This window comes from Dermacentor variabilis, chromosome 3 (assembly GCF_050947875.1).
Source record: "Dermacentor variabilis isolate Ectoservices chromosome 3, ASM5094787v1, whole genome shotgun sequence".
Taxonomy (NCBI): domain Eukaryota; kingdom Metazoa; phylum Arthropoda; class Arachnida; order Ixodida; family Ixodidae; genus Dermacentor; species Dermacentor variabilis.
The window spans coordinates 192,878,809-192,901,567 of NC_134570.1; the positions used below are offsets into that span (position 1 = coordinate 192,878,809).

At 48.1% G+C, this 22,759-nt stretch overlaps 1 protein-coding gene across 1 annotated transcript in view; it reads left to right on the forward strand.

Moving 5' to 3' along the window:
• Positions 1 to 22,759, forward strand: part of LOC142574966 (glutathione S-transferase 1-like) — a 91,621-nt gene that overhangs the window by 14,998 nt on the left and 53,864 nt on the right. Inside the window, exon 3 of the mRNA XM_075683944.1 lies at positions 5,109 to 5,167. Within this exon, the coding sequence (XP_075540059.1) occupies positions 5,109 to 5,167 (59 nt within the window). The remainder of the gene's footprint in view (positions 1 to 5,108; positions 5,168 to 22,759) is intronic.

Sequence of the window (22,759 nt, forward strand, 5' to 3'; positions counted from 1 at the left end):
AGTTAGAGTAGCTGAAAATCGGCAGTCACTTTATTTGCGTAGCTCAGGCAAGGACCATGCGCGCTCGTCTAGTCATCCTCCCCCACGCGCACTGCCCTGCGGCTTCTCCGCTCGCGCCATTATCTCGGAATGACAGCTGCCGCCATCCTTACAGGGCTGCCCGTCATTTCTTAGTGATGCACGCAACAGCCGCATCACATCAGGGAGGAGCTTTGTGCTATCCTAACTCTCTTACGTGCGGGATCATGCGAACGACAAAAAAAAAAAATCTGGAGGCGCATATCTTGGGGCACAGATACGCTAGAAGAATTCTTCGAACTGATGCTGTGTAGAAAGACGACTGCCCCTAACTTTGCAATACACGTATACCCACTTACTGCATTCAACAAAAAATAAATTATTCAATTTTAGTTAATTGGGCTCCTGACAGCGATAATTATAACCTCATTTTGTGTCCCTCTGACCACGTAAGTTATTTGCTCAGGTGGTTTTCGCGTGCCTCGGTGTGCCTAATTTTATGAAAACCATAAAGCTTAATTGTGAGCACAATCTCGCCCTCTCTAAACACACACACACACACACACACACACACACACATATATATATATATATATATATATATATATATATATATATATATATATATATATATATATATATATATATATATATATATATAATAAATGAATGGCAATGAAAGTGGATAAAAACGCGTGGGGAACGATTCAACGTTTTCACATTACACGCACGATGTTCTAACCTTTCAATGGTATTAATTTATCGTTTTCGTAATTCAACTGGCAAGTACAAGTAATTTCCGCTATGTTGTCTTTGGTGTCTTTGTTGGTCGGGTTCCATGTTCCGGGCAATAAAAATCGGGCCCTTCAGTTCGCCCCGTTTCTTCTCGTTCAGTCATTCATCAATTTATATATATATATATATATATATATATATATATATATATATATATATATATATATATATATATATATATATATATCGACAGGGTGTCCCAGCTAACTTCGCCCAAGATATTGAAAAGTCTATGCATTCTTCGCAACAGAAATAGCGTGGATGTTGTTAGCATTTATTTAAACTTACAGTGCAATTCCTTGCATGTGATTTTTTTAGCAATTAGCTGAGATAAATTTATTAGCTATATAGCTTGAAACGTTCGGGCGTCAATAGGAAAGTTGTGCAGATTCACAAATATTGCCCATCCCAGGTACTTCGAACGAGATTGACAGCGTGGCCGTTCTTATTCCGGAAAAAGGAAAGCCCGCGGAGTAATAGAAAGTACCACGAGACGGCGTGCTCTGTGCGCCCGAATGCACCGCGATTACAGCGTTCTCACGAGTGATTTGTAAAAATATTGGGAGCGCCGCGCCTTCCCTTCTTTTACGAGAAAGGGCTTCTACCTTTGCTCGGCTCTAACATTACCGACAGCGGCTGGCGATGGCGCTCCAAAAGGCGCTTCGTCAGCAGCCACTCGCGGCTGTAACCAAAGAACGCGCCGTCGTCAGCCGTATATTCCGATATGAAGAGCTGAGCAATTTCGTTCTATCGTTCATGTCGATGCGGAATAGAACAAAAATACAACAAAACATGCATCATACATCTGGAACATGGGCGAGAGAGAGCATCAGTTGTTACAACGCCGCTTTTCTTCCAAGCTGTGCCAGCGGCTAGGTGCATGCGAGCTCGACTGCGTATTACGGTAGTGCCGCGTAACCGTTTCGAAGAATTTGTTTCAAGTGCCTAAAGCATGCCGTACTGAAGCGAGCAGAAGGCGAACATGGTCTTAGCCTTGGGAGCGGCACGGGACAACGAGAGGAAAGCTGCCAAGGTATACCGAAATCGGCAATGTGGAGGAAGACCTAGCGTGAATACAATTATGAGGAGTCACTTGACGCTGAAAGAAACAGGCAGCTTCAAGAAGACGCGGTACAGAAAGGGGATCATCAGTGAAGAGGCCAAAGGAGACATTTTGGCTTTAATGACTGCAAACCCTCATTCCAGCGTGCGTGATGTGAGTGGCGAGGTCGGCATTTCAAAGTCTTCAGTGTCAAGAGTTACTATGAAGGCTTAAATGCACCCTTATCACCTCCAACTGCTGCATCAACAGCTGCAAGAAAGACTTTCAATAGCACCCTGATTTTGAAATTTTATCCTTGTGAATAATGACGAACTACCGGATTTTGTTGACAAGGTGCTCTAGACAGATGAGGCAACCTTGTCCAGAAATTCTCAAGTGAACATCCATAATGCGCATTACTGGAGCGATACGAGCCCGCATTAGGTCGAGCAGACCAGACACCAGTACCAATGGTCATTCAGTGTGTGGTGCGGTATCTCTGACGAAGTATAATTGGCCCCATATTTTTTGGCATCATGCTCACTGCTAAGCCGTACGTGAACGACATCTTGGAAGGCTCAGTCGAAGATTTTCGCTGTAATCTTCCTTTTGCGTTTTTAGAGCGAACGTGGTATCAGCACGACGGTACACCACCTCACAGCAGCAACCTTGCCTCATCCTGGCTTGACGAAGCCTTGAAACGCCTGTGGGTCGGATGGCATGGACTACTGGCATGGCCTGCAAGGTCAAAGGACTTGAAACCTCAGACTGCTTCTTGTGGGGACATGTGAAAGACCGAGTGTACCGCAAACCTACAACTATACCAGAAGCGCTAAAGGCAGAGATTCCTGATGCCTGCAGCGCGATACCGTCTTGCGTCATCAAAAAAGCTACATAGGACGTGCTCAAAAGGTGCGAATACTGCATTATGGTAGAAGGCGACTTGTTTGAACACATTCTTTAGACAGACAGCGCAGCGAATAAATATCTGCAACCCTTATCCTTGAAAAGAGCCATCTGTGCGAAACTTTTGTACGACGTGGAAAAGGGACTAAGTAATATGAAATTACATATTCTCTGCCGACAAGGAATGGACAGGAAGCTAAAAAGCAACCTTCCGTGTCAGTTTACAGTTCTTCCTTTTGTGACAACCAGCGTAATTCATATGACGTTATCAAGCTTGTTATACTGCGTGTTTGCTTGTTGGGGTCTTGCTGCCAAATTCGAAATCATGAGCTTGTCATTTTTCCTCCGCATGCATTCTGCTGGCATGAGAGTGCAATTAACGCCGCAGAAACTGGAGCCGTGCTCTGTTTCAACTGCTATCCGAACCCACTGGAGTTTATCTCGGAAGCAAGCACAGCGCGAACCTCTGTGGTGGTTAACGAAAGGCGCGAAGCGAGCGATGTTTTTTTTTTTACAAAGCACGTTTGAGAGCGCTGTAATCGTGGCGCATGAGGGCGCACGAGCGTGCTGTCACGCGGTATTTTTAAAACTCTGCGCGCTTTCGTTTCTGCCTAATAAAAACGGCTACGCTTAGTCTATCTCGTTGGAAGTGCCTGAGTTGGGCAATATTTGTGGAGCTCGACAACTTTTCTATTCACGCCTGAACGTTTCATGCTATATCTAGAAAGTTAATTTGCTAAATTACTCAAAAAAGACGACGAAAAGTGGTACTGTAAGATAACGTAAACGCTAAGAACGTCCATGTGAGTTCTTTTCTGAAGAACGCATAAACTTTTATCAAAATCTTGGTCCAAGTTAGCTGGGACACCCTGTATATGTATATAATAGTTTTGGTATTTGATTGTCCAACACATTCATGCCGTAAGACCCGCCATCGTTCCACGCGGTATATTATTACACATTATAATCCCTCGCCCTTAGTTTGAAAACAGAAAGTCAGTTTTGAGCTTTCAAATATGATTAGGTGGTCTCAAAAAAGTGGGCATGATGCCACAAGAGAAACGTGAAATTGTTTATGGCCGGAACTGCATAGCACCGGCCTTCTCCGCAATGCCAGCGTGTGTGACGTACCCCGTCCGTCGTCTTCTACAGCTCTTAGCAGAGAGGTATAAAATGCGATCATCACTACCAACCAGGGGGGATATGTAATAAATAAATGCTTTATGTACGTGGATACATTCACAAAGAAAATTTTGCCTCAGCTGTTCTATTTTCCAGCGTGCAGCCAAAAGTGCGTGCTTCCAAAAGAGAGCGGGGGAGGGGGGGGGCAAATGGTCAGGGATACTTTGCCCCTCCACTTCTGATGGGGGGGGGGGCATGTGACCTCCCTGCCCCCTCCCCCCTGGTAATTACGCCTATGCGCATTCAACAATACACCCACCTCTCCTTGTTCTTGCCCTCAAGAAAACCAGAGGAAAATACTCACTGTGCCATGCAAATGAAATAATGCCCAATAAAAAATGCTTATAGCGCAAGACGTTGTGTAGCTGGGACTTTCATGTGCTAGTAACTTCCTGTAATGATACTGCGTGAGATTGCGTTGCTGATATGTTTTGCTCTAAGATCAGCTGCACACTATTTTGGCATTAGCACTAGCTAAATGAAGGCGCCAACTGCAGATGTTATTGCATTTTGACTGAGAAAACGCACCAGTTAGCTTGTGGCAAAGCTTGTAATTTCTTTGGAACAATTACTTCAAAATGTTAATTTAAATGAAGGAGGCAAAGCCGGTAACACTGATCTTCACTACGTGCTCTTAACGGATTAAATGACTCCTTTTTTATTGAAATGAAAATAAAAGAAAGAGACGTAGCCACCTTATAATGGTGATGGCTACTCCTTTTCGCAAAGCGGAAACAACTATAATATTATGTAGGAAAATGAAAAGAAATCACTTCATACGGTCAGAAATCCACAGCACAGTCCTATACGCGCATGAACATAACAGTATTACAGTCAAATGCAAGTTGCACCTCAATGAGTTCGTCATTTAGCTTGTTTACTGATTAGCCTTGTGGCATAAAAGCTACAATTGGGAAAATAGGGTGTCATAGTTGAGCCATAAGGCTCCACATTTGTATTGAATACGTGCGGCTGCTTTGAAGTGCACCCAAATCAAAAGGCATGGCCGCTTTTTGGATCAAGCGCCTTTTGGTTCAAGCTACATGCGCACATGCCCGGTGCTATAAGCACCCAGTCGTGACGGCACGTTCGTACTGCTTTCAGCGCATACGTTTAATGCATTTAAATGTAGTGATAAGCCACTAGTTTTTCTCTCATTCTCCAGATCAATCCTCAGTCCGTCTTGCCGACGCTGGTCGACGATGGCTTTGTCCTTTGGGAAAGGCAAGTGACTTCTGATTTTGCGTACAAATTACTTCGCGTAACTGGGCATCGTTATAAATTATTTCATTGTTAAAAGCTGCTATGCTTCGGGCAACTGTTGAGTCATTTTGCTGCTAAACAGGAAATTTGAGCTGATCCTAAAGCGACGTCGGTAATCGTGCCTAGAAACTGTGCTACACTGGCATTTCTATGAAATGTCAGTATTAGTGCGTCCCGAAACAAAAATGTTGATGATGAAAGCTGTCGGTACAAGTGACCTTGAGGACATAGCGCAAGCGTGCGTCGTCCATTTTAGCAATGCATGCTTGTTTTAACGAGTCTGCACGCATACGCCGTTGTTCCATTTGTTTGCTTTTCTGAGGAATTCACTCCACGTAGCGCAAAGTACAGTATGTAAAGAAATCGCAGTCTTTGCAAATTCATAGCGTATTGACACTTTAAGCTTGTCATCTTTTTTTATCACTTAAGTTTACACAGCGACATTATGAAAACTACACTGGATACCTGGAGAAACAGCGACACTAATAAATAACATCATAAAACCAGTCACTGTTATTTGCCAAGTACCGTAATTCTTGTTTTGAGGCATTCTGTCAATGGATGTTTGCTTTAGCATAGAAAAATTTAAGGCCCCTAAATGGGCATCTGGTGTTCCCTTTCGAGGTTCTGTTGCCTTAAGCCACTGGCTACTGAATAATTGTTTCATGTAGTGAGTGTGTTGCCAGGTGATCGACGAGAGTTTGCCAAGAAGTCATTACGGTCAGAAAAAAAACTAATATATAAGGCATCATGAGTTGTATGACATGAACTCATATCACCTATGAACGAGCTTTACGTTTCTTTCTTTTTAATCACCCACCGTGGTTGCTTAGTGACTATGGTGTTGGGCTCCTAAGCATGAGTTCATGGGATCAAATCCCGGACGCGGCGGCCATATTTCAAAGGGGGTGGAATGCGAAAACACCCGTGTACTTAGACTTAGGTGTACCTTAAAGAACCGCAGCTGGTGAGAATTCCCGGCGTGCCTCCCAATCACATCGTAGAGTTGGCACGCACAACGCCATAATTTTTAATTTTTCTTTCATCAATTCAATCTGTTCAGTGACCACAAGAATTTCATATTTTCTTGGACTTTTATCATACGCGTTTGCAAAATGATTTCTTGTGGTGGTCATCTTTATATTAGGACACTGCATACGGCAAGCCTTTAGAGACACAACCACTGTGTCGCAAATAACATGTCTAATCACATTTCGCGATGTGCGCCAGCATAATCCCCTAAACTTCCATCAGCATGTGCGAAAATCCGCTTTTCTGTGAGGCGAAACTGCCGTCCTCTGTCTTTAACAACAAAAGAGACATAGGTGGCAGTACCTAATTTTACTTACTATAAGCCCCATACCACGAAATTCTGTTATACTAGCTCGTAGATGACTGCGCAGGTTGTATTGCCTCAAGAATTAGGTTCGATAGCTGCAAATTTTGGGATCCCTAGGAAGAGAGAAAGAGAATTAAATATGATGCAAAAGGCAGGTAGGCTAACTTGAAGATAGATATCAAGTTTGCTACTCTGCACTGGGCAAGGGATAAGAGGAGATAAAAAGGTAACAAAAAGATGCCCACCCATATAGAGAGACAGAAAAAAGAACACACACATAAAAGCACGCGGTAGCGTCACGGTCATTCAAACAGGTCGCTTGACCAGAGGAACTTCAGTAGCATATTCGTCGCCGTCTTCTGGGAAGACCACATCAGTCGCCACTCCAAAAATGCCTGCTCAGAAAGAGCTTGGTCCTCGAGGCGTGTCAACGCCATCACGAGCGACTGTCTCTGTGAGCTGCACCAAGGACAATAACAGAGGATATTGTCACGAAGTTGTGACGGTAAAGAACACAGTATAAATACTTTGAATGACGAAACTAACGTTTATTGGGTGAACCTGTGCCGACAAAAAACAGGCTACATTTAATGCACAACGACAGCAGCGAACATAGTCGGCGATCATCGAAATCTGATCTGCAGGTCAAGCGCGTCGGCTTTTACACGCCCTCCAGCGAAGGTTCCAGAGTATTCGCTGGTGCCCGCGTGTCTTCCAGATAGTTCTACGCCATTCTTGTCGCGCATACATGAAATCAGATTACTCAAGGTTCGGTGATAACAGACAGCGGGCAGAACCATTGATGATATTTGAGAAACATCTGATACATGCAGGCGCGTCCTGTGCTGTGCGATAACATTTGTTAGGCCGTGACACTTGGTCACACGATAAAGATAAACGAGTACACGTGTTAATACCCCCCTCTTACAAATCATCGTCCCGATGCTGCAAACAAAGTTTCGAAATTATTAAACAAATACACCCGGAGTAACAAAACAACAAAATAACGAAATTCGTCATCGTGCGTAAAAGGGCTTAAGACGCACCACATGGACCACTTCTGATCGGCACGGCGCCACTGTGATTGCGAAATGCCGTCTCGCACGACCTCACAGTCCAATGCGCTAATAGGTCGGATGATCCTGTAGGGTCCGAAAGAGCGCCGCAATAGTGTCTCACTGAGTCCTCGGCGTATCCGGGTCCAAACCGAAACGCAGTCGGCGGGCTGGTATTCCACGAAGCCTCGTTGAAGAATATATTGTCGGCTGCCGGTTCTCTGCTGGTTATTGATGCGAAGGTGGGCGAGCTGTCACGCGTCCTTGGCGCGCTAGAGATAGACGGTGACGTCGACAGTTTCTTCGTCGGTGACGTACTGCAGCATAGCGTCGAGAGTCGGCGTCGGGTTCCTTCCGCAAACCAGCATACCCGGTCTTGTGTTCAATGCCGACCGTTCGTCTGCGGGTGGTAGACAGTTGTCCTCCTGTGGCTTGTCTGGCTGTATTGAAGAATGGTTTGGGTGAGCTCCATTGTAAAGGCCGTTCCTCTGTCAGTGATGACGACTTCTACGGCCACATGTCACAGCAGGATGTTCTCAACGAAGAATTTTCCCCTTACGCTGAGACGACGACGAAGTGCCTTCTTCTTAGAACGCTTCTATCTGTGTTCTCTGGTTTTCGACGAATTCTTCGGAATTTCCTGGTGCCTCGGCTCCCGGTTTTGTGGCCATGGACGCGGAGCCTTCCAGAGGCCCTCCTGGCCAGCGGTCATCAAGGCCGTCCCTCACGAGGAAGAGAGGAAGCGTGCTCAGTGACACCGAAGACACTGAGCTATACTCGATGTCGGATGAAGACTCATCGGATGATAGCTTCATCACTGTCCGCAGAAAGAGGGCCAAAAGGAGGACTGTCAACGCGAACCCATCAACGCAAGCGAGCACGGCGACGTTGAAGTCCCGGCCTGAACGCTGGCCTCACGCCATCGTGTTCGTACCCGAAGAGCCCTCAAACAACCTCCGACTGCTAAACAGGCAAGAACTATCTGTTTTCTTGGAAGGGGTCGTGCCGAATGAAATTAAGGATATTCGGATAAATGCACGCAAAAATGTCCTCGCAATCGATGTTACCAACGGGAGTGCGCTCGAAAAACTGAAGCAAATCTCGGTGCTAGGGCGCATCAAAGTGCGTTCATATATCCCGATGGATGACGCATCCACAGCAGGTGTCATTTATGACATCGATGTCGCCATTCCCAACGCGGACTTGCCTATCCTCGTCAAACCAGCAAGTGAGGGTGTTGTCATCACGCGTGTGAGCCGCCTTGGAACATCGCGCTGCGTCAAACTGATCTTCAAAGGAGATTGCTTACCAACACACGTCAAAGTCGGTCACTTCCGACACCCTGTTCGGCCCTTCATACCAAAGCCTCTTCAATGCCATCAGTGCTTCAGGCTTGGACATGTCAAGGGTGTCTGCCCAAACTCGATACTATGTCCCCGTTGTGCTGAACCTCATGCGGAGGAGACGTGCCGGGCTACTGTCCTAAAGTGCGGCAACTGTAATGGTTCCCATGCTGCCTCGTCTAGGGACTGCCCTCGCATCAAGAAAGAGGTCGCTGTTCTCAAGCAAATGGTTCGGGACAATTCAACACACAAGGAGGCTGCTGCAACGATCCGGCGTCGGCGTCGGCGTCACCGAACCGCCTCAAAAAAGGCAGAGCCGCGAAAGGAGAGGGCCGCTTCCATTGTAGCACCCACTTTCTCCAATCAGGCCAAAAAGGGGCTCAACAGCACAAGGAAGTCGCCTGAAAGGAATTTGTCTCAAGAAGAATGGCCTGCGCTTCCAAGCCAGCAATCTCCCACAGAACTACAGATTGTCAAGCCCGCTCGGGAGCGTGCTCCTGCTGCTGATGCCACGCCTAAAGCAGATCGTCAAGTCCTTTCAATGCTGCGTCCCCTCATAGATGCCATTCGAGTGATTCTGTCGAACCTTGGAACTACGTCTGCTCAAAATGCACTGAAAGTACTGGACGCCTTAAACCCAGTGCTTGAGTGCCTCGAATAGAGACATGGCCAGCCATCGCCCATCGTTTCGAGAGGAAGTCAAGGCAGCGTCAATCATACAATGGAACGCAAGAGGACTAAAATCACGCCTTTCGGATTTTCGTCAGTATATATATACTCATTTGTTCCCAGTCATTGTCATATGTGAGCCTAATGTGTCAAAACCAGTCAGATTATCGGGATACGAAGCTGTTATATCCGCAAGAACTCATGCATGCAGCAAAGTCATCGTTTTTCTTCGTCAAGAACTGACATATGTTCGCCAGCCGATTCCGCCTCATGATAAAAATCAATACGTTTGCCTAACAATCAAAAAGGGCAAACTCATGTTTACACTTGTTGGCGTTTATGTATCGCCTTCAAGTGTTTTTGATCCCAAACGATTAACGAACATCTTGTCTGTGTGCCCTGCCCCATATGTCATCATCGGAGATTTTAATGCGCACCATATAGCGTGGGGAAGCGCAAGAACAAATGCAAGAGGGCAAAGACTTGCAAACTTCGCCTGTAACCACGGCCTTTCACTCCTGAATGACGGCAGCCCAACGTTTATACGAGGCGTGAATTATGGCAGCTGTCTTGACCTAGCTTTCGTCTCCAGCAGTTTCACAAGATATGTTAAATGGTTTTCGGATATCGAGACACACGGGAGTGATCATATTCCCACATACCTTGTCATCAAAGGAATGTCCAGTCCCACCCCACGGAACACCATTCGATTAATTGACTGGACCACTTTTACTTCCACCATGGAGGATGCTTGTCGAGAGGGCTTGTCCTCTGGATTAGAGGAAGCAATCAAGTCTGCAATGCTACACGCCGCGCGCACGGTCACGGTTTCGTCGAAGCACACGGAATTGGATATAGAGTTGGAGCGACTTCGTGCACTCCGTCGTCGTGCGGAGCGGCGTTACCGGCGTACAAAATCCATCGAAGACCTTAGGACAGCCAGACGACTACAAAAGAAACTTCAACGTCGCATGGATAGATTGGCATCTCGACGTTGGGCAAGATTTTGCCAGTCACTAGACCCCCGAAAGCCACTTTCCCACATCTGGAGAACCATACGTGGTCTACGTTCCTTCCCTGAACAACGCTTCCCATTCAAAGCGCTGGCGCTCTTCCAGGGGCGGCTAGACGCTGATGTTGCAGAAGACTTTTGTGCAAGGATCGCTGGCCAAGCAACCGGTCCAGGCTTTCGAGCCCCCAGTCGCATCCCTGTTTCACGTGACGGCCGCATGGATCTTCCTTTCATAATGGAGGAACTACAAGCGGCTCTTGCTCTATGCAGGCGTTCTTCATCCGCGGGACCAGATGGAATATCCTACCGCGCCTTGAACAACCTGAGTGATGGCGCACGGAGAGAACTGTTACATCTCTACAACTTATCTTGGCAGGATGGCATGGTTCCCGAAGAATGGAAGATAAGCCGCTTGGTCCCTCTCCTGAAGCAAGGCAAGTCCCCACTTGAACCCACCTCATACCGCCCAATAGCGCTGGCCAGCTGTGTGGGAAAGATAATGGAAAAGATGATCCTTGCCCGCTTGGAGTGGTACCTGGAGCACTACAACATGTTACCGAATTGCATGGCTGGTTTTCGTCGAGATCGCTCTTCAGTAGACAGTGTTGTTGATCTCGCTACGTACGTCCAGCTTCAAAAGTCACGCAAAAGATTATGTGCAGCTTTGTTCTTGGATGTCAAGGGGGCATACGATAACGTATCTCACGAGGCTATCCTCGATGCTCTTGAGATGGTTGGTCTAGGTGGTCGAGTTTTCCAATGGATCTCTCATTACCTTTTTATGAGATCTTTCTTTGTCTGTACCGGTGATGGTAAAACCGCACTACACTACACGTACTGAGGTGTTCCTCAAGGCGGTGTACTAAGCCCTACCCTATTCAACCTCACACTCATTGGTCTCGTTGATCATCTGCCCGCAGCGATCAAGATATCAATGTACGCCGACGACATATGTATATGGACCTCAGGTGTGACACGTCCTCAGATACGTGCAAGACTTCAAAAAGCTGCTACTCTAATAGCTATATACCTCCGCAACCAAGGTCTTGAAATCTCGTCAGACAAATGTGCACTGATGGCGTTCACTCGCAAACCAATGACACCCTACGCCATATCAATAAATGGCCAGTTAATTTCTTATGAGAAGACTCACAAATTTCTTGGCATAATCATTGATAGAGATCTCTCATGGAGCCCCCACGTGACCTACTTGAAGAAGCGTCTGACAGCAATCTCCCAACTTTTCAAGTTTCTGGCACGAAAGACTTGGGGAATGTCAGTGCATGCAATGTTGGAATTGTACAGGGCTCTTTTTCTGGGCTTCTTGAGATACAGTTTGCCCGTACTGACCAACACCTGCCAGACAAATCTCCGTGCTCTACAGGCTATTCAAGCTCGGGCTCTCAGGGTTTGTCTTGGTTTGCCAAAATGCACATCGATAGCAGCGACTATAGCGATTGCTCGGGACCAACCTATACAAACACACATTGCGGTAGAAGTGTTTAGAGTGCACATTAGGCACGTTGCCCGTGCCTGTTCCCACCATCTGGCAACACTACCGTCAGAAAGGCCGCAGGCAGCATTTTGTACTACGATTTCGGAGTATTCCACCTGCCTCCCGTCAGGCTTCACCCCCGCAACTAAGCCATCGATTCCTCCATGGTGTTTGGCTCGACCCGCAGTGCACCTCACGGTACCAGGCATCAGGAAAAAATCTGAGCTGTCATCACCTGCTCTTAAACAACTAACTCTGCTCCTTTTGCACGAGAAGTACGCCGAACACGTACATATTTATACTGATGGATCGGCAACTCTCCAGTGTTCCTCTGGAGCCGTGGTCTTCCCAGCGAAAGCCACCACCATCAGTTTCAAGACATGTCACCCAACGACACCGATGGCCGCGGAACTTGCAGCCCTTCGCGCTGCACTTCGTCTCGTCAGCCAAGAGCAACCTCGAAGGTGGTCAATATTCAGTGACTCGAAGGCTGCACTGCAATCTTTGCTATCGGCCCTGCAGCGCGGACCACACGAACAACTGGTATTTGAGATTAGAGAACTCATTCATACCTTAACTGAGAAAGGACACCACATGACATTTCAGTGGCTTCCAAGTCACTGCGGAGTCATAGGGAATGAACACGCTGACAACGCTGCTCGGTCGGCTCTTCAAGGGGACGAAGAGGAGCCGATACCGTTATCAAGGACAGATGCCGCTCGAAAACTTCGAATGATCAGCCGTGACATCACGTTCTCCTTGTGGAACGCTGGTAGTTTTCACGACTACCGACTCCACAATCTTGACTACTCTCTACGCCTTTGTATTCCAGCTCGACTCTGCCGTCGCGAAGCTACCCTGCTTTGTCGACTATGGCTAGGGGTGGCTTTCACCAAGTCTTTCGCTTACCGAATTGGATGGGCCGACGACGCCACGTGTGAGGACTGTGGTAACGAGGAGACTTTTCAACACCTTCTTTGTGACTGTCCTCGATATAATTTACAGAGACAATCACTCGCAACCGCGATAGCGCGCTTTGACCAAAGACCTCTCACAGAGGAACTTATTTTACAATACCGCCATCACAAGCCATCGCAGCAGAGGGCGACGAGGGCACTGTTGCGGTTTTTGAGGGCGACAGGATTGGACAGGCGGCTGTAGCCTGAACAAATGTTGATAGTGTGGCAAGTGTCACTGTGCTGTGCGATGACAGTATTCGGTGCCAGTGACCGATGGTGACTGTGTGTCTAGGCTCCTTCCTTTCCTTATCTCTACTTTGTTACCACTTTACCTCCCCCTCCCCTCTCTCCCCAGTGTAGGGTAGCCAACCGGATCTTTTTCTCTGGTTAACCTCCCTGCCTTTCCCCTTTCCTCTCTCTCTCTCTCTCTCTCTCTCTCTCTCCTTACGCTGCACTACCTTTCCGCATAGCTTTCGTTTCAGCGAAGCGGGGGAGGTAGACCGTCGCCATGACAATCTACTTGTTTTCAAATGTTCACATCGCAATAGTTCCCAACAAATACATCCCGATTTGTTGAAATTGTCGGCAAGGTGGCTCGATCGGCTGTAGTAATCGCGCTGGCCTCGTAGGCGGTGCTTTGCCTCGTTGGCAGTCACGGCAAGCCTTGACGTGATGGGCGACGTCGGCGGTCAGGCGCGGTCAGTAATACTTCTATTGTATTCTGGAAAGTGTAACGGAAAACCCGAGGTGCCGGGCTGTGTGATCGTCATGCAAGGCGTGCATGGCTTCTGAACGGAGTGCTCCAGTCGCAACGAGGAGGAAGTTTGCACAGGCTTGGGAGAAGTTCTTCTTCACCAGGACGTCATTTTGCAAGAAGAACGAAAACAATCTATGCCTAAATATCCTCCGGACAAAGTCAGTCTTGCCTTCCAAGTACTCAGAAAGGCTTCTTAGCTCGGGGTCCGCTGGCTGCTGCTCGGTAAAGTTGTCTGTGCTTATTGTTGCAATAAAAGCGTCGTCGTCTTGGTCATCATATAATCTAGACCGTGTGAGGTCGGTCTTCAGCGCAGGAATCAAGACAAGACGACAAAGGCGGGCACAGCGAGGATGAAAGAGAGTGCAAAGGATTGTATTCACTTCATTGGTACATAGATGCGGCTCTCACCTTAGTCTCGAGCGGTATTTTTAACACATGGGCCCGCACGGTCTTAAATAACCACTGGCGGTCCTGTCGTCGTCGCCCTCTTCTTCCGGAGCCTGTGGAGTAGTAGTGCTTTTCGGCGTATGTTTGTCATGAAAGCCATGTTTGTTGAGAGACTACGTAGCAATAGCGTTAATCACAAATTCAAAATGGACAAACCAGAAAGCTTTCGAAGAAAAGCAAAGAAGCAAAGGGGACCTTTAAAGGAAACCACAAACTTATCGATGCGCCTAAGTTGACAATTATGAACGATTATTGCGAACTTCATTGGATCGTTGTCTAAAAGCTTTCGGGCGTCGCCGAAGGCATCAAAGAGCGCCAGATATACGCTGCCCTCTGTCGTCGTCTGCCACTTTGCGTGCCCGCGCCTTGCCTTTTCGTACCCGAAAACGAGGCCGTAAAGCGGCAGGAATTACCAGCCTCCTTTTTCACTCACTCTCGCGGCGCATTCTTGTGCAATGACAGTCTCACTGGTCCTGTTTGCGCACGCATATATCCGCCCGGTTGAACCTTTCAGCCACACCCCTACTCGCGGAGACGCGTTCTGATTTGTTGTTGCGTGACGTTTTCGTTTTCTCACCTGCCACAACAAGCCGTTTGAAGTTCTGTGTGATGGCCTGTACACTTGTCTTACTAGCTGCCGTGTGTCGACTTTCTTATTCGTTGCTGAGTCGAATACTTGGCTCGCTTGTTCTTGCGCTGTTTAACTAATTTTCCCCATACCAGGCGGTCGCCTAATGCGGCTCTGAAGTTCCCGAGCGTTGGGTTCCTGCCCTGTTAGATCGCAATGACATTCTGATCTCCTTCTGAGGATTCTGGAAAGTCGCCCAAGTGCGGAGTTACGAGAGAGTTTTTCAGCACCTCCTTGAACCTTTTGGTAGTGTTTAAACGTGTCTCGTCTCCCCAAGGAACGTCCTGCGGGATAGTCCTTGTTTCTACTTTGGCGACGAAATCACTCCCTTCTTCCGTCGCGATTCGTTCAACCACTTTCAGTGAGTCTGAATAGCTTTCCAATGTCTAAGTGCCAAATTAGTCTCTCATTCGTCGGCTAGCCCTCGCTGCGGTATTTTCCTACTGACCCGGATGTCTCCTTGCTAGCGCCTTTTTCACTGATTTCACTAGATAGGGGCTGTGCTTCTTGAGCGTCTATGTCATTAGGCATATATTTGTCTTCGTTGCCGTGATTTTCTCTGCCGCGATCTCTCGAGCCTTGGAATGCGTGAGAGCTTAGACCGTAGGGTCGCCGAAACTCGGCCCCTTTTTCTTTATCATCATTTCCGAGTGATTTGAAAATAAGTACTGATAGTGTTTTGACAGATTTTGCGATACTGCTGCATAATCCAAACGGCCCTTCAATCTTTACGCTGATACGGGCACACAAATACCATTCTTCTTGGCTACCTCCCGGATCCACGCATATTCCCTGGTGAAATCCTCAGGCTTCACAAAGACAGGGTGGACAGTGTCCATTGTCGCAGCTGAGTCCTTAAGTACTTTACACGGCATTCTATTCATTGTTAGGTCGCGAAGGTAGGGTTCTAAGAGGACCAAGTTGTCATCGCCGTCCTTCACGAAAGAAAAAAAAAGCAATTCTAGGCTTCCTACAGCCGATCGACAGGTGTCCAGGCTCCTGGCAATGGAAACAGACGATTGATTCTCCAGCCTCAAACACTTTTTGTGTTTTTCCTTCGTCTTATACTGCGGTGGTATTCTCTCCTGAAATATCGGTCGGCCCGTCTTTGCTCCCACCTCCAACTTTCTCGTTGTGGAAAGGGCGCCTGGTTTATTCTTTACTCAATTTAGTGAATGGCTTGACCCGCGTTTTCTGGGGTTCGTGACGTACCGCGAATTCATCTGCTAACACTGCAGCACGTTCCAAGTCCTTTTCGCCCGACCTATCTTGAATCCACAGGCGCATCTCGTCGCTCAAGAACCCGCAGAACTGCTCTAAGCAGACTCACTCAACGTTATGTTATTTGCAGATTGCATGGCTAGATTCCGCTGTACGTCTAGTTCCTTTAGCTTTAGTTCGTGAGCTCTCTCTCTTTCTTCTGCAGCTCTCTGCTGCTCTCATTCCTCTCTTTCTGCAGCTTTATTATGCACTTGTTCCTGTCTTTCTGCAGCTCTCTGCTGCTCTCTTTCATCCCTTTCTGCAGTTTCCCTTTCATCATCTCTTTGACTTTCCTCTGCAGCTCTTTCCCTTTCCTCTGATGCGTTTTGTTAGTCTTTATGCCTTTCCTTTGGTGCTCTCGGCTGTCCTCTGCAGCTTTATGGTCAGCTTTCTCAGCTCAGTTTTCGATCTCTTTCCATGCGTCTGAAAGTTCTTCTTCAAGAGCCCCGCACTTCTCAATCACCTCAATAAGCTACGGCTTTCTCTGACTTTTCCCGACCTCAATTCCCAGCTCTTCACATAGTAATAACAATTCTGGATTTTTTCATTTGCTTAAATCCCATGGCTACTGCCGAACGAGGAATTTCTTATTTTGCCATGACGTGAGGAAGCTTTCAACAATAGTCTGCACATACAGAAACTAATTTGCACTTTTAGAAAACACACGAGCTAAAACTTGCCAAATTCTCAAAGAAGGTCAAGCGCTCACCATTCTGCTGAAGTCAGGATGAAGGGTGGAGTATCTGAGTGCTGCCTACCAGCTGATATAATCTCGACCAGGTAAGGTGGGTCTTCACCGCAGGAATCAGGAAACGACGGCGAAGTCGGGCGCAGCAAGCATGAAAAGGAGTGGAAAAGATTGTATTCACTACATTGGTAGATGGATGTGACTCTCCTCTAAATCTCAAGCGGTCTTCCCAACACCTTGGCCCGCACGGCCTTGTATCGCAGTCCTGTCGTCGTTGCCATCGTCTTCCGGATCCTGTGGAATAGCAGTGCTTTTCGCCGTCCATCCTTTTGTGTTAGCTTGTGGATAGAGGGAGGGGTGGCGCCTTCGTGCCTTTTGGTTTACCTTGCAACCTTTTGTGTTAGCTCAGAGAATGGAGCGGTCGCCGTTTCGCCTTTTTGGTTTGTCTTGTATCCTTTTGTGTCAGCTCGGGGAAAAGCGTGTCGTCGATTCGGAGAAGAGGGCAATCTTGTCAACGTGGGGAAGCCTGCCTGAACGCCTGTCACTCCCGACGTGTTATTCATATCAGTCATCTTTGGGAGGCGAGTCCAGAGGAGCGCGATACAGGCAGTCGGCATCGGATTGTTTTCGACCGGACTTGTAAATTACACTGATGTCATATTCTTGCAGTCTGAGGCTACACCGCGCCAGGCGTCCTGAAGGGTCATTTAAGGTCGCTAGCCAACAAAAGGCGTGATGGTCGCTTACGACTCTGAATGGTCTGCCATATAGGTAAGGGGAACTATTGCTGTAGACCGTATCATGGCAAGGCATTCCGTTTCCGTTGTAATTACCTTCCGTTTTTGACAGCGACGGGCTAGCGTAAGCCGTCGCCCGTTCAAGTAAGTCTTTGCAATAGACTAGTACGGCACCGAAAGCTAGGCTACTGGCGTCAGTGTGGATTTGCGTGACACCGTCTTAGTCGAAGTGCGCAAGTACCGGTAGCGACTGCATGCATCGTTTGAGTTCTTGAAATGCGTTGACCTGCGGGGTTTCCCACTTCAACTCGACATTACATTTAGTTAGATGTGTCAGTGGCGCAGGATTGCGTGAAAAGTCCTTGACAAAGCGCCTGTAGTAGGCGCACATGCTAAGGAATCTGCGCATTGCCTCCTTGTCGACCGGCTGCTGGCACTTTGCGGTGATAACTGTCTTCTGCGGGTCATTGCATACTCCAGACCTGCTGATGACGTGACCTAGGAAAAGCAGCTCCTCGTACGCAAAGTCACACTTTTCCAGTTTCAAAGTGAGTCAGGGAAACATGATTGTCTTCAGTGCTGTTTTAAGGCGTCTCAGTTGCTCGTCGAAACTTGCAGAAAAAAAATGACCACGTCATCCAAGTGGACGAGGCTGGTCTGCCACTTCAACCCTGCTAGCACCGTGTGCATCACGCGCTGCAACATTGCAGGTGCCGAGCACAGTCCGAATAGCATGACCATAAAAGAGCGGCCGTCTGGCACGATGAAGGCAGTCCTTTCGCGATGACGCTCGTCGACTTCTATTTCCGCAATAGCCACTCGTGACATCCATCGACGAGAAGTATTTTGTGTTGCAGATCTGATCCAATACGCCCTCTGTCCGTGAAATGGGGTATGTGTTTCTTCGTAATCTTGTTCAATCGGCTATAATCGACGCAGAAACGTAGGTTTCCGCCCTTTTTCTCTACCAATACTACAGGAGATACCCACTTGCTTTTCCACGGCTTGAGGACGTCGCTGCGCAGCATTTTCTCAGCTTTTTGCCTTATAGCTTCACGTTCTCGAGTCGAAGTTCGGTAAGGGCTCTGGCGAGCACACTCTTTGGTTATTATGCGATGAATTGCAACTGGTGTTTGTCGAATCCTCGATGACGTCGAAAAGCAGTCTTTGTGTCGTTGGAGAAGACCTTTGACCTGTTCCTGCTTATTAATAGGGAGACCTGGATTTATGTCGAAGTCTGATTCGGGAACAACGGTCATGGAGGTAGATGCCGCAGTATCTGAGAGGACAAACGCATTGCTGGTTTCCACAATTTACCCGATATATGGGATGGTCGTGCCCTTGTTGATGTGCTCGAACTCCTGGCTGATGTTTGTCAACAACGCTTTTGCTTTTCCTCCGTGCAGTAGGTCGCGGGATCAAATCCCGGCCACGGCGGCCGCATTTCGATGGGGGCGAAATGCGAAAACACCCGTGTGCTTAGATTTAGGTGCACGTTAAAGAACCCCAGGTGGTCAAAATTTCCGGAGTCCTCCACTACGGCGTGCCTCATAATCAGAAAGTGGTTTTGGCACGTAAAACCCCAAATATTATTATTATTATTATCCGTGCAGTAGTGCGATCCCTCTTGCGACGCAAATTTCAGTGTCGAGCAGTAGACGTCTACAAGTATTTCGATGACGGCGGAAATCACAATGATGGAGCGGGGCGGGATGCTGACTTGATCTTCTAGCACACTGAAGGTGTGGTGACTACGAGAGCACTCGGACGTTATCGCTTGATCTTCCGACGGCGTTATCGACTTCGACTTTAGGTCGATGATTGCGCCGTTATGGTTTATGAAATCCATACCGAGAATGACGTCTCGTGAACACTGTTGGAGGATAACGAAGGTGGCAGGGTAAGTCCGGTCATGAACAGTAATTGTTGCTGGGCAGATTCCAGTCGGTGTTATTAGGTGTCCTTCAACTGTCCTGATTTGAGGCCCTTCCTATGCAGCCTTAATTTCCTTCCACTGGGTAGCAAGGGGCCCCTTCATGACGGAGTAGTCGACTCCCGTGTCCATTAAGGCGGTGACTGCGTGGCCATTGAGAAGCTCGTCAAGGTCGCTGGTTCTTTTTCTTGCGTTCAAGTTAGGTCTCTGCGTCAGATCACGGCTGCGTCGTATTGGAGTGTGGCTCGAGCTTCGCGTAGTCAGGTCTTCTTTTGTCGGCGTAGTCCTTGCTTCTAGGTTTCGTCGGGATGACGCCGTCTCGTTCGTATATCGTTGAGATCGTCCTTCCGGCGTGTTTGTCGGCGGCGGATGATCTTCTTCAGTTAGACGAACAGCAACGGCACCTCCATCGGTTGCTGCTTTTAGTTTTCCGGATATGGGCTCGCAGACCGGCCCCAGGCGGGGCCAGTGTATGGTCGTCGGTGGGGTGACAGGTAGCGGCCTCGTGACGGCGAACTGGACGCTCGTCGAGGGCTCCACTGAATGGCAGCGAGGTTGTCGGCGATACCGTGAGGCCGTTTGCCTAGTTGTGGATCGCGGCGCGTTAACGGTGACCCTTAGCAGGCCCATCTCCCGGTATGGGCATTGGCTGCAGTCGTGACTCGCTTCTTCGCAGTGGTAGCAGAGCGGTCGGCGGTGAGGAGCGCGCCAGACGTCGGTCTTGAGTAGTTTCGCTGGACGACGGGTGTGCGAGCTGGCGGTGGCGGCGGCGTCTGGCGAAGCAATCGTAGTGTCATGGGGCCCTGGAGCAGGCGCAGAGGTGCAATCTGGCGGCGGGCTACAGCGGCGTATTTCATCGCTTCCGGCTGGAGTTGTGGTGACGGCGCTTGCACTTCAGTAATGCCAAGTGATCGCTGGACCCCTTCCTTGAAGATGTCGGCGATTGAAACCACTTGAGGCTGCCACCTTGGAAACAGCTTCTGCAGTTTCTCGCGAACGACCACTCTGATGGTTTATCGCATGCCGCCAGTGCCGAGTACTTGAAAATCGGTGTGGTTTCGGTGGTTATAATGCCTTATGCGCATATCGAGCGTCTTCTGAATGGTAGTGGCTTCGGAAACAAATTCAGCAACAGTGATGGGCGGGTTGCGTATCAATCTGACGAAGAGCTCTTGCTCATCAAGAAGAGAACTTTTTTCTGATCTGGCATGTCAGAGGTCAGCGTGTGGTGAACAGGCGAGTCATCTCATCCGTGAAGATTGCGATGCTCTCGTTGGAAAGTTGCACTCGGGCTTCTAGCAGATCTTCAGCCCTTTCTTTGCGCACGACACTCGTGAAGAAGCCACTGTGGAACAAGTCCAATCTTGTCAGGGTCGATTATCGGTTCTCATACCAAGCTATGGCGGCGTCTTCTAAGGCGAAGTATTGATTCCGCAGCTTGTTGTTAGAGTACAAGCTGTTGAATGTGGCGATTCTTTCGTAAGTCTTCAGCCAAGTAAGTTTCCAACCTAACCTGCATCAAAACTACTCTACAACTTGAGACTTTGTACTCTTATCACCTCTTATATTTCGGTGCTCTAAAATATAATGTAAAAAATGCTGGCCTTCCTGTAATCGAGAGTGGATGCAAGCATGAAAACGCTATCGGCAAAGCAGATTGGTTGCAGATGATACTGGCCACAATAATAAAATTCGCATATTCCATGTTCACAACGGCACATTCCACCGCACCACGCCGCACCACACAATAGTGTGCACTGGCCCGAATGGACACAATTGTTTCCTGTCAGAGAGAGTGAGAGGAAACAATTGCGTCCATATGGCGTGGTGACACCGCCTTGAATCGCTTTTCTTCTTCCATCAGTTGAGCGCGCTGATTGTCTGTCGCTACTGTTTCTTCTTGTCGCGTAGAAGTGGTCGGCTGCAAATGTGCGCCCTTAGGTAAGTGGCCGCGGTCCATGTTTGTGCAGTCACCTTCGTGAGCGGCTGCATAATCCTGGCGTTGCGGGCACAGTTGAGCAGTCATGCTTTGGAGCACAATTCGCTAAACAATCGGTTTCCTGAAAACGCTTCCTACTTCAGCTTTCATTGGGCTGCGTTGCTCGGCTTAAGCATTTGCGATGGCGACCTCATTCAAATAAAGAACGATGCAGAAATGCATGCGGCCACGATGCGACGCAAGCCTGAAAGCTTACTGAGCCAAAATGAACCTATTTTGAACTGAACTCCATTGCTAGTCTCCTCTCGGCCAATCATACGCGTTGCGCCCGACGCTGCCGGATTGGTGACGCAGCCTGGCGCCGTCTCTCTTGGCGGCGCAAGACCTGCGACGCGGAGTGCACGCTTTTGTGGCGCCAAACGATTACAAGCAAGTGTATGATGCCCTGTATCTGCCTTTTGAACGTCGCTATTGGAAATGACAAATTAAACTTCAGCGTACTAGAAGTTACAGCTTCATTTATATTGTGAACGAAGAATAGGAAGACAACGGAAGCAACATTTTTGTAATTTCTCTTGGCAGTAACCACTGCATGCAATTCGGTCTTCTGCATAGCAGGGGGGAGGGGGGCAGAGACCGCATTTTCATAAGTTTAGACTGGTTGCCCTAATCATCTCGTTTTGCTCTCTCTCCCTTGTCGTCTAGTGCCCGGATAACGGCTATGGAATTTGGTTCGATGGCTTTTGAACTGGGGTTGAATAAATGGCTCTTGAATCTAGCCGATGGCGGTACATAAAATCACTTCCTGCTTAAAATGTGACTAGCATTGTTAGCCTACTTCGACCACATTGTTGTTTGGCTATTCAGCTGCCATCGCATGGCTCTTCTAAAAAATGCTTTCTATGGTTGCTTTTGAGCCCGGTTCTTTGAGCACACCAGCGCGGTGATGTGCCATTAGACCATGCGCACGCCTAGAATGCCCGAACAGCAACCAAACCTGCTTGTACCGTGCAACTCAGCCCTTCGAGGCGCTTCTCACGTGCGTCATGTCATATGCCACAAATTTTGTGCCAGAATTGAGAACGCGCGTTTTTTTATCTTGCAATGAGAATTCAAAGTTGTAGGCCTCAAAAATATTTCTATGCGGTCGTGGGGCTCCTCATTTGAATTCATATACATGCAATCTCATGCTGCACAGTGACTTTAAAGAAATAGTCGCAACACTCGAACGAAAACTAACTCTTCATTTTGCAAGATGTGTCAAGAAAAAACGTGCGACATTTAAAGTGCAA